Below are 12,164 nucleotides of genomic sequence, written 5' to 3'. Positions count from 1 at the left end.
ACAGTTATTCTCTTGTAAAGAGTGATGTTTTGGGTTTACACAGAGTCTGGTCTCTCTGTAAGTTACAAAGTGGCCCAGACTTGTGGTGTTCAGCCTTCTTAGCCTGGCATCCATAATTCAGAGCACTGAACACTGAGCTTACAATGCTGTCCACTGTTTAGCACAGTGAGGTTATAAGCGTTGTATCCTGGTTGGATCCCTTTGCACTACTTCTCTTTAATTGCTTTGAAAATTCAGACATTTTTAAATTTTAAAAGGATATTTATGATATTATTATTAAAGATATATAATGAAGACATTTTATTGATATAACAGAAGGCTTTAGTTGGTATCTACATGTTCATTGTTAGGTGTTTTCAAGATATGGTAATGATGACATAAAAAATGCAGACTAAATATGCCTTATTAAGGGGTTACCTGATCATGGCATCAGTCCCGTACCCTACCTCACACATTATACTGAATTCAGCATGTATTTTTTTTACCTATATAGGATATGGATGAAGAGATTGAGGCAGAATACAACATTTTGCAGTTTCTCCCGAATCATCCCAATGTTGTAAAGTTTTACGGAATGTTTTACAAAGCGGATCACTGTGTGGGAGGACAGCTGTGGCTGGTCCTGGAGGTAAGGCTCCCGTTGGGTGACCATCGATTCAGACAGAGCACCAGGGGTGAGCGGACACGTTATTGCCTAAATAGTATAAGATGCACATTTGGGGCAAATGATCTCTCCTGCATATCACAGGTAACTTACCAAATGTGGTATTCTCTACATTCTTACAGGTAGGCTGTGTGCTGAAAATGTGCGTGTTTTCTGCTTCTGAGGTTTTAACAATCTTTTTTTCTAATACAATGAATATAAGAATATAGTTGGAAAAGATTATTTTCTACTCCAGGCTGGGAAGATTTCACAGAAAACATGTTCCAACTGATTGCAGCTCATTTTCAAAAGTCGTTAACCCAAGGTTTACTTGCTTGCCAAATTTGAATCAGCCCATTGATGGTCATTAATCCTCATCTCAGGTTGGATTTCCTGTAAATAAACTCTGACAGTTGTGTATGGAAGGTTATTTGAGAATTCCTCTTTTGGGGGCTAGACCTGGACAGAAGGTGGGATTGGACAAGGGAGATAGGAAACATCAGTGTAGGTGCAACAGAGGCCTCAGCCCATCCTCAGGGAGAAGAAGACCTGGGATGCTCTTGTAGGGTCGTCCTGTATTTTATCTTTGCATCAACCAATCACTGGATGCATGCCAGCCTGGGCGGGCATGTGGCCTTGGGGGAGGAAGTTCCCTGTAGCTAGGCACAATTCCTGGTGAGAGGTGCCTCTGAGACTTTGGAGCAGGGAGCAGCTGATATTCCTGGCCACATCTGCTTTGAAGAGACAGTCTGAAGCCAGCATCACTGTATCCGCTATAGTCTTGCCCTTCTTTCTCCCTTGTTAATGAATATGTGTAACTGGGTGCAAAAGAGTCCGTTCCCTGCAAATACAGTTCGTCCATGGGACTAACATGGCAACAACGCAGTGACAGCATGTGAAATCAGTATATTAGGACAGGTCTGTTGTATTGCCTCGTGCTCACTAGGCCCACCCTCATCTGTCCTAGACTCCACCCCTCTGAACCAGCCTCCATGCCTGAGGTCACACGTGTGATCCATGAGCGTGGGGACATGTGTGAAAGCTTTAAGAGAGAAGCCACAAAGGGGAGGTCAGTCCTGGATTCACCGTCTGGGGTCTTTTGTTGAAAACCTCCCATCTGGCTCTGGGAGGGCCTGGTCATGAGACAATATATACTGGATGCCGTAGCAACCATGTGTGAGAAATTCATTTGTTGTATTCAGATGGGATAATCTGCAAGGAACATTTCTGTCACACTAGTGGCACTCTTCAGAATATACAGATGTAAGGGATTTTGGTTTTTAGAAATCATCTTTTTCTGTTTAGTTGATTGGTTACGTCACATAGCATGTTCTCATAGTATCATCTTTTGGATTTTATTATCCCCCACTCCTTCCCTGGGAATATTACAGATTTTATCCTGTGTACAAAGCTCTAGAATATTAATAACATTAATTTTTAAATGCTTATTCTTGTGCAATATGGAAAGTAATATTTCTAGGGTCTCTGAAATAATAATTTCTAATGTCTCTAGGGTTATATTCTTCTTAAACTCTGTAAGACCTCAGTGTTTTAAACTTGATTATCATTTAATAATATAAGTACAGTGACCAAGAAGTCTTAGTTTCTTTTCATTTTACCCCGACTTAAAAAGATTCTGCATTCAGATATAGAAAACTGGACCTTCCAGGGGTTTTCCAGAGCCTGAAAAGGGACTGTCCCTCCCTCCATTTGACCAGGTGGGTAGGTAGGCTGCTCAGACCTGCCACCACCTGGAGGACAAGTGCTCTTCCCCTTGAGGAGTGACTGAATGTCAGCCCTTCAGGCACAGTCAAGGCAGCCGGAAAGGGCCGCACCTGGCCTTGAAAGATGAGAAGGAGCTCAGAACTGTGAACTGAACCTTGTGCAAATACTCCCCCGCGGACTGTCGCTTGCTTTTTCTGGGTGACTAAGCACAGATAATGAGGTTGCCCTGGCACACTGAATTATTCATGCCTCGGCAATACAGTATGCAGATATTATACCTTTTGCGGGTTCTGTTGGTCCATGCCCAAGCTGATGGCACGGGGAGCCAGATATCCTCAGTCTTTTCTGTCTAGGAATGGGCCATCCATGCCAGGCTCCTGGGTTAGCTGTGTCCAGTGCCTCCAGTACGCTTATAGACACAGATTCCTGGACTCCTAGAGCTGGCAGGGACCTTGGCCTTCCTCAGGTCACTCTCCTAGTGTTCAGTTGAGGAATAGAGACCCAGAGAAGGAGTGGCATGCCTACCGTCCCATAGCCAGTTATACGGCAGAACTAGAGAAGGATTGCACTTCGCTTTTCTCCCATTCTGTGTTGCTGCTGCCCATGATGCTGTCTGTCAGGTCCAGGAAATAGACTTCGGGTCTCTGGTTGAAATGGCAGCAGTTCCTGATTACACACACACACACACACACACACACACACACACACTCTCCGCTGGAAGATAATGACAGTCCACACAGTACCTTGATCATGTTGCACCGCCTATAGCTTTTTAATAAGTGCTTTAGGAAACTTGCACAATAAAATTATGATCTGTTTAATATTGCTCCCTTCATCCTGTATATTGAGATTAAATTTATATTGCCTTTGCTCTTTCCTTGCTGAATATGATGAAAGGAACCGTGAGAAGTTATTCCGCAGAGCAATTCTTGAGGATAGAAAACTGTTATTAATAACCCTCCTAAATCACAACTCTGAAAACAAAAGCAAATAAAAATGTCATTTCTGAAATTAATTACTAAATGTTACCAGAAAGCAAACCAAAGCTTTCCTCAGTGACAGACAACTACTATAGGAGAAAGATATGGAGACAGACATACATAATAATCTTTTGGATAATTTGTGAATAAGTTTTATTCTAGTTAATGTTAAAGTCAAAAAATCTACAAGTTTTATTATCTCTCACCTAAATGAAATATAATAAGAAATTAGACCTTTAAGAAAAGCTCCATATTCAGACAAAATGCCTAGTATTTGCTAAGACATGAAATATATTTTTTTCTGTTTTCCTTTGGTATAAAACTTTCCACTGGTAAATACTGTTTCTGCTCAAATAATATGTTCAACTTAAAAGAAATAGTTGAGCGTTTAGAGTGCTAGTGACAATGTAAACTAAAAAAAACCACTCCTTATATTTTAAAACCAAATGAAAGAATTATTTTTAACCTGTTTTTCCTCTCAAAGATCTATGTGTAAGTTCAGTATCTAAGCCAAAGTGGGGGGAAATGATACCTCTGTTCAGATTTTGCATTTATTTATTTAAGGCCCTAGAAAGTCCAGTCTAAGCCCCATTATCATTGCAAGTTACCACCTTAAAGCGTTTTCACCCATTGATATTGTGGCATGAGTCAAGGTTATCATGTTAACAAGTCAGGGTCGTAGTGGAACTCTGATGGTTTGAACCATGTTTTGATTGGCCAGAGATGGTTAGAAAGCCCTGGAGCACAGAACACTGACTCCAATGAGAGTTTCTGGCTGGATCTTAGAATGAGAGTCACTGGGGTGCCTGGGGGTCAGAAGGAAAGTACAGAACATTTGGGAGTGGAGAGGGCAAGAACTTTGAAATGCAGCTGAGTTGCATCCTATATTCATGTGCTATCTTTATTCAGCAAAAACAAGAGGGCCTAAGAAGCTGAAGTGTTGGAGTGATTCTGCCTACCCAACGGATCTACGATGTGCTCTGGAGAGAGGCTGAAACAGGAGGTGGTGGTCTTGGGGCCCTCCTGCCTCTCGTGGTGTGAGCATCTTCCTCCCAGCCCACCCTGACTGGAACTCCACGGTTTCAAGTGACATTGTTTTCATTCTTGTAGGGGCAAGACAGTGACTTCACTTTGTATCAGTAAAAAACACATGTCTCCCAATGCTGTGGAGGAAAACTATGTTGCTTGGCCTTCCTGAGGGGTGGACATTGTCTAACATGGTGCTCCCTAAGGCATCTTCAAGAGTAATTTTGATAATCCTCGCCTTTTGCTTTATGCCCTCTGTAGAACCTAACACCCTTGAAAGATCAAGTCCACTGAACAAAAAAGCACTGAAAAGAAATTCCTCCTATTTCTGTCCTCTTAGGGCAAATCAACATGCCAGTACAGGATCTACTTGAAGGTTAGAGTTTCAACTAGAATAAAGGTCTGGTGATTGTGTTGCATGGGTCATTCTTTAATAATGTAGAAGAAAGCTGATGGCTTATGGAGCAAGGAACATTTTATTGCTTGAAATTACAACCATCTTAGCAAATGCACATACTGTGATTGAATCAATATTCAACGATGTTTTGGAAAATAGATGTGGAATGTAAATGATTTTTCTGTTTTTCTTGGTTTGGAGCGAAACGCTCATTAAATTCAACATACATCCAGCTGCCACATTTCCTGAATGCTGAGGGCGTAGGGAGGAACGCAGGGACGCAGACCTACCTCTGTATTTGAGTCTGATGGCTGGCAGCGTGGGCGGGAATAAAAGGCTGCAGGTGCCAACCCTCAGGGGTGGGTGAGGTAGGAAGCTTGGCTGCCTCCTTACAGCTTTAAGAGGATTATATTATTTGATGCATTTAAATATAGTTCCCTTGTCATGCTTTTAAAGTGTTCAGTCCATTTCACTGAATATTTACTCTGCTTAGACAATTGTCAGTGTGCATCCGCTTTCCTTTTTTATATCCAAGTACCCTAAGTCCTTTCCCTGTAACCCACAGGCTGCCGTTTAAAACCTTGCTAGTGGGCTTATCAGCTTCACAGGACTGCTTCCTCTAAAGGTACCCTGAGCAGTTTAATTATATGTTTCTATGAGCCACAAGAAATCAGACAGCTCTTAAACTCTGGCATTTAGTGAACAAAAGGCACCAACTGAGTCAGATTCTATTGTTGTCCTTAAATCCACAGCTGAGTTTTGACCCTGCTGACAAAATGGCTGCTTTTAATCCATCCGTAGGTTCTAGAGCTATGAAGAAAGTTTGTAAGTTGGCTACCCATCTAAAATGCCACCAAATAGGCTCTTGTTGCAGAAATGGCCAGATTGAAAGTAGGGCAGGAGAGAGACTAAAATGAGGTTTCAGGGGAAGATTCCAGGGTTGAGTTAGCTTGGATCATCACCCAGTATTTAATTTAAATGTTCTCTGGGTAGAATTTTAATAGTGCACTTGCAATTCAATAAAGCATGTGCCTCTCTGAGATGGAAGCCAGACGAGAAGTGGTTCTGATGAAGGTGTGGCAGTGCTTTGCGTGTCTATTACTGCTTTGGCTTTAGAGGATCAAAGAACTTTATTGATATTCTCACAAGATCCCTAGACTCTGTCTCTTCTTAACTTTCTCTATCCAACTGGTCAAAAATTCCTGTTGATGCTATCTTATAAAAGCACCACCCCCCAACACCCACTCTGTATCTGTCCCTGATTCTTTGTCCTCAGGACTCTTGACTTATTGACCTTGCTTCTCTTGATTGCTTCAATATCTCCCGATAGGTGTCCAGCTCCCTTTGTCTTCCTGTTCTGTTCACTCTCCAATCTGCTACCAAGGTCTTTCTAGAAATCTGAACAGACCTCCTGTCTAAAACCTGTTGCTAGCTTACCACTCCTATCCAATGGTATACTATGGTATCGTAATACGTGTGCATTAAGTCCACACACTTTGGCAGGGCATGCCTGCATTCCCTGTTCCCCTTTCTACTTCTCCATCTCTGTGTGCTAGGTTCTGTCCCTTGGTCCCAACAGAGGCAGAGTACATAGAATTCAGACACACAGACAGAGACACACATACGCACGTAGATGGACCAGCAAATAGAAACACTCCCACCCATCTCATTCTTTTGTGCTCCCTTCCTTGCATATACTGTCCCTTTTCCAAGGATGCTCTTCTTCTTGTTCATCTGCCATAAGCTCGTTTGTCCTTCAGATTCATTGTATGTGTTACATCCTCCAGGAAGAGTTCCAGACTGTTCCCTCTCCACCCTGGCATGGCAGAAGTCACCTTTCCCTCTACAGTGCCACCATCCCCCTGGGCATACTCCACTTCCTCCTGCCACTCTTATTACTCACGTATCCATTTCTGGTGTTGAACTCTTTGAGTGCAGGGACAGTATTCATGATTGAGTGATACAAACTGGACAGTTACAAACTACTGAGAGTCAAGAGGTCACTTTCTTTTCAATAGCTAAACCTAACATTGTTCTTGAGCCCCCCGCCTGCCTAGAGGAAACAGTTGATTTGAACTCATCCTGTTAAATGTAGTCAGCTGAGTGCTTCTTTGGAAAGGGACAAGTTTGGGGAATTTGTTTCCCATTTTCACAATCCAGCTCAAAGCTTAGTCACTTGGATAAGGACTTAGTTTTTAAATGGTTTTCTTTTTCCCTCTTCCTGTCCTTCTCTGGGGTGACATTTCAATCTGAATACAGCAGATGCTCATGGCATCTGACACGTATGGCAATGAGACCACACTCCAACTGTGTGATGACCCTGAGTCCTCCTACTGTCTGCCTTTGGTATCTCCCTGTGTCTTAGGTCTCTGATACTCCTTATCATGGGCTCTTCCCTGTCTCTCCTTTTCATTCAAACTCTAGGCTTGACCTTGTTGCCAGTGTAGCATCAAGTTCTAAATCTCTTGCAAGTCATGAGCAGGCTGTTGTTATTGTTCAGTCCCTAAGTCATGTCTGACTATTTGCAGCCCCATGAACTGCAGCACGCCAGGCTTCCCTGTCCTTCACTGTCTTTTGGAATTTGTTCAAACTCATGTCCATTGAGTCAGTGGTGCCATCCAAACATCTCATCCTCTGTCACTCCCTTCTCCTCTTGCCCTCAATCTTTCCCAGGATCAGGATCTTTTGCAATGAGTAGGCTCTTCACATCAGGTGGCCAAAGTATTGGAGTTTCACCATCAGTCCTCCCGATGAATATTCAGGGTTGATTTTCTTTAGGATTGACTGGTTTGGTCTCCTTGCTGTCCAAGGGACTCTCAAGAGTCTTCTCCAGCACCACAGTTCGAAGGCATCAATTCTTTGGTGCTCAGCCTTCTTTATTGTCCAACTCTCACATCCATACATGATTACTGGAAAATCCATGGCTTTGACTATACTGACCTTTGTTGGCAAAGTAATGTCTCTGCTTTTTAATACACTGTCTAGGCTTGTCATTGCTTTTCTTCCAAGGAACAAACATCTTTTAATTTCATGGCTGCAGTCACCATCCACAGTGATTTTGGAGCCCAAGAAAATGTCATGGTTTCCATTGTTTCCCCACCTATTTGCCATGACATGATGGGACCAGATGCCATGATCTTAGTTTTTTGAATGCTGAGTTTTAAGCCAGCTTTTTCACTCTCCTCTTTAACCTTTATCAAGAGGCTCTTAAATTCCTCTTCACTTTCGGCCATTAAAGTGGTATCATCTGCATATCCGAAGTTGTTGATATTTCTCCCGGAAATCTTGATTCCAGCTTGTGCTTCATCCAGCCTGACATTCGCATGATGTATTCTGCATAGAAGTTAAATAAGCAGGTGACAATATACAGCCTTGATGTACTCCTTTCTCAATTTGGAACCAGTCCGTTGTTCCATGTCTGGTTCTAACTGTTGCTTCTTGTCCTGCATACAGGCTTCCCAGGAGGCAGGTCAGGTGTAGGGACAGTTAGAATCCCAGGCTTGGTGGATCTTGCACTCTACTGCCACTCTACAGCACGGACACTGCTTTGTTGGCATGAGGCTCCTGTGAAGAGGTCTCCCTGCAGATTTCTGAATAAAAGAGGTTCATATGAAGTAGTTTCATCATCATTATTCCTTTATACAACTCCCACTTCCAAAAGGGAGCATCCCCACCCTAATCTTACTCTCTCAAGCTCTCCAAGCTCTATGCCATCAGCCTCGGAAGGACTTTTTTTTGTGGGTCCAAAACATCCCTTCTGTCATGTTCTGCATTCTTACATGATCATCATTTGACTCTATGTTCAGTTTTCCTGTTTTTGTTCCCTTGAAATGTAAAATCTAATTGGAGAAGTCCTGAGAAAATTGTTTTATGTTTATTGAAAGTTTAGCATTTAAGATTCTTCTATGAATCATGACACTGAAAATGCATTCACTGTTCAAGAGAATATTAGATTGAACATTGAATGTTATGTGCCCTTCAGGGTCATGTAAGACATAGTTGAAATAAAAAGAATGTGGAATCCTTTCGAAGAAATTACACTGGTACTCGATATTATGGTCATGAGAAGTGTTGTTGTTGAGTTAGCAAGTTACACCAAACATTGGTGGAGAGAGGATTCTGAGGACACTTATAAAATCCCAGACCACTATAGCCTTCAGTGCATTTCACTGTTCAGGATTCAGTGTTCAGGATTCAGTGTTCAGGATTCAGTGTTCAAGGATTCAGGAGGGAATCCTTTCTGAGAGATAATGATTTATCATAGTTTTATTAAAGATTCCTAATTCTATACTGGGGCTTCCCAGGTGGCACTACTGGTAAAGAAACTGCCTGCCACTGCAGGAGATGCAGGAGATGAGGTTTTGGTCCCTGGGTTGGGAAGATCACATAGAGGAGGGCATGGCAACTGACTCCAGTGTTCTTGCCTTCAGAATCCCATGGACAGAGGAGCCTGGTGGGCTGCAGTCCATGGAGTCGTAAAGAGTCAGAAGCAACTCAGTCCCCACAAACAATTCTATATTGGATTTTTAGTTGAATAGTGTTTGTGAACAACTTATATGGTAAAAACATGGGCAGATTCAGCTTAAGTTTTTTAAAACATGGGCAGATTCAGATAAGTTTCAGCTTATCTTGATTCTTAATGCGTGGGCAAGGTATCTGCCATATATGTAGCAAGAAGAGATACATTCATCAAACAAAAACATTTCCTCACCATTTATTAAAACCTTGCAAATGTTTGTAATTAGAGTCAAATAGATCTTAATGTGCTATTCCCTTGATAAAGAGAGTCTTCTTTTGGGAGAGGTGCTAATCTGTGCTCCCTCAGATTGCCTTGCTTACAAAAAGCCAGTTGACTCAAGCAGCCACAACCAGGGGACCCCCACTGTTCACTAGTTAACTCTTTTTCAAATTACACACAAAATGCCAGGAGGAAACCTAGGTCTCTAAATCAGGGTCTTGACTTTATATGGACAAGGATGGCTCTGCAGATCTGACAAAAGCTGTGAATTTTCTCAGCAGGAAAGTACAAGATGAATATACAACATGCTGCCCACAGTTTCAAGGTATATACAAGCTCTGCTCAAACCACTTAAGAACCCTTGATTTAAAATGGCATATAGCACACCCAAACCTCCACATTGCCTTCTACATTTAGTCAAAATTATCCTTGAAAACCCTTAAGTTGCTGTGAAAAAATAATATGCCTGGTTTATGTATCTAAAATCTTGGTATATTCTATAACAGAGAGCAAATATGAAAGATATACTTTTACAGTGTTTTTAATTACAGAGGAAAAAAAAGAGCATAAAGTTGCTGAATGAAGGTTGAATCTGAAAAGGTTAAATGAACATATGATGCAGCTCCGTTCCATAAATCTGACATGCAGTGGCAACTCTAGAAAGAGCTGCTGGTTGGGCGTCTGGTGTCTGCAGTGCCAGCACTGGAGACAGGAAAATTTGAAATAAAATTTATCCCCTCCCAAGAATCAAGGGCATTCATCTTGATTTTGTCTTTCCTTCAAACTGCACGTGTGTGTGTGGTTTTTTTTTTAACAGACAATATTCATGTAAAATTTCCAATAATAACTCACCATGATTATTATATGCATTCTCTTTTTAATGTCTAAATAATGTCTTGTGCTTTGCTATTTAACTTGAGAAAGAAGTCAACTTTTTTGGACTTGTATTTTCAATCCTAAGTCATCACCTTGAATAAATATACACAAACACATACACACACAGAACTAGACTTGACTGTGCAATGGAAATGTGAAGTTTCATTGTTCCAACCTAGAGTTTTGTGATTTGCAAATTTACTACTTGAGGTCGGTAATCAGTGGGCTTTTCTTAATGTCTTTTTTCTTTTCTTTTTGTATGTATGCTCCTGCTGTCTCTCTCCCCGGCACCTCCTCTTGCAGCTGTGTAATGGGGGCTCAGTCACCGAGCTTGTCAAAAGTCTACTTAGGTGCAACCAGCGGTTGGACGAAGCAGTGATCTCATACATCTTATACGGGGCCCTCTTGGTAAGGACGTCCTTCAAGGTGGGGTCGAGGGGGCAGTTTGTCATTGGTTGGCTCCCCACAGCATATTAACAAGGGGAAACTGCTCTATAATATGCAAGGTGTATTAACAGCAGGGAGGTTTAGCCTAATATGGACTATGATTAGATTAGTAGGGTAATTGTTTAAAACTAACCTTTGCAAATTTTCCTTTTCTCTTTCCTGTTGTTTGGTGGCGTTGGGACTCCATGAAGGGCCTTCAGCATTTGCACAATAACCGAATCATCCACCGTGATGTCAAGGGGAATAACATTCTTCTGACAACAGAAGGAGGAGTTAAGCTCGTTGACTTTGGTAATGACTGCTTGTCATTTGTTTTCTTGATGTGTGCAATTTAGCCAAAGGCAGCAATTTATTGTGATCTCAGAAGACTGGGGCCTCTCTTCTACACCAAGGGCTGAGGGCCTTTCCAGTGACACACAGGCTGGAGAGTCGGGGTGGGGAGCGGGGTTCACCAGATGGATCACCCTAGGAGATGCTGTTTGTTAATCTATTTTCAGCTTTAGAAGCAATTTTATTAAAGAGAGAATATGAAAGTGTTTCAAAAGAAAAATTTGATGGGAAATACTTTGGTTTGTTGCGAAGGATTTCACAACTCAGGGCAATTGTCTATAATTTACATTTTGTCTATTATTCTTTTGCATATGAAAAGAGAAAACCGTTTGGTCTTTTAAATGACTTTCTCTAGCCTCAGGCATACTAATTCCCAGTGAGCAGAAGGTAAAATAGTCCTTTGGGTCTGGAAACTAACATCCCTTTAAATTGTGATTATTGCTGCTACATGAGAGGCTGGTTGAACTGGAAACATTAACAGGAAATGGAAGGGTGAGAGGAAACAGAGAGCTGTATCACCTAAGGCCAGAGAACTATTAATATCTCCTTACAACACTCCTTGTATTGAATCCAACAAACCATTTGATTTTCCTTTTTAAGCTTATCAAATGGTTTAATCTTCTAAATGAATTTAACAACAGTTAGTCCTTCAACATGACTGCTATAAATAATGAGAAAACATTTACAGAAGCACTTTTTTAAATGTTCTTTTTCAGTGTCAGCATAGGAGGAGAAAAGATAATTTTGTATGTTCATTGCTTTATTGGTAAGAAAGAATTTAGTGTTAAAATGTATCAATGAATCATTTGCTCAGAAGAAATTACTCAAAGATAAATGAAATTGCACTAAGTAATTGGTCTGTTTTTTAAAACAGCAAAGAAAAATTTTAGGGTGTTTAAATAGAGTTTAAAGAACCCTCTCTGGCTTCCTAATAAAGAGTAAAGAATGCAAGCAGTTAGTGGAACTACCCTCAAAAAACAACCCATGGTACTTGGCAAATCT

The 12,164-nt window shown here is 41.4% G+C and overlaps 1 protein-coding gene across 1 annotated transcript in view; it reads left to right on the top strand.

Annotated features, from left to right (window-relative positions):
* Window positions 1-12,164, top strand: part of MYO3B (myosin IIIB) — a 559,309-nt gene that overhangs the window by 122,935 nt on the left and 424,210 nt on the right. Inside the window, 3 exon segments of the mRNA XM_055572295.1 lie at window positions 494-628; window positions 10,689-10,793; window positions 11,024-11,123. Coding sequence (XP_055428270.1) covers window positions 494-628; window positions 10,689-10,793; window positions 11,024-11,123 — 340 coding nt within the window.

Source organism: Bubalus kerabau, chromosome 3 (genome assembly GCF_029407905.1).
Source record: "Bubalus kerabau isolate K-KA32 ecotype Philippines breed swamp buffalo chromosome 3, PCC_UOA_SB_1v2, whole genome shotgun sequence".
NCBI lineage: Eukaryota > Metazoa > Chordata > Mammalia > Artiodactyla > Bovidae > Bubalus > Bubalus kerabau.
Note: the sequence above shows the minus strand (reverse complement) of the source record. Positions and strands in the feature narration are given on the sequence as shown.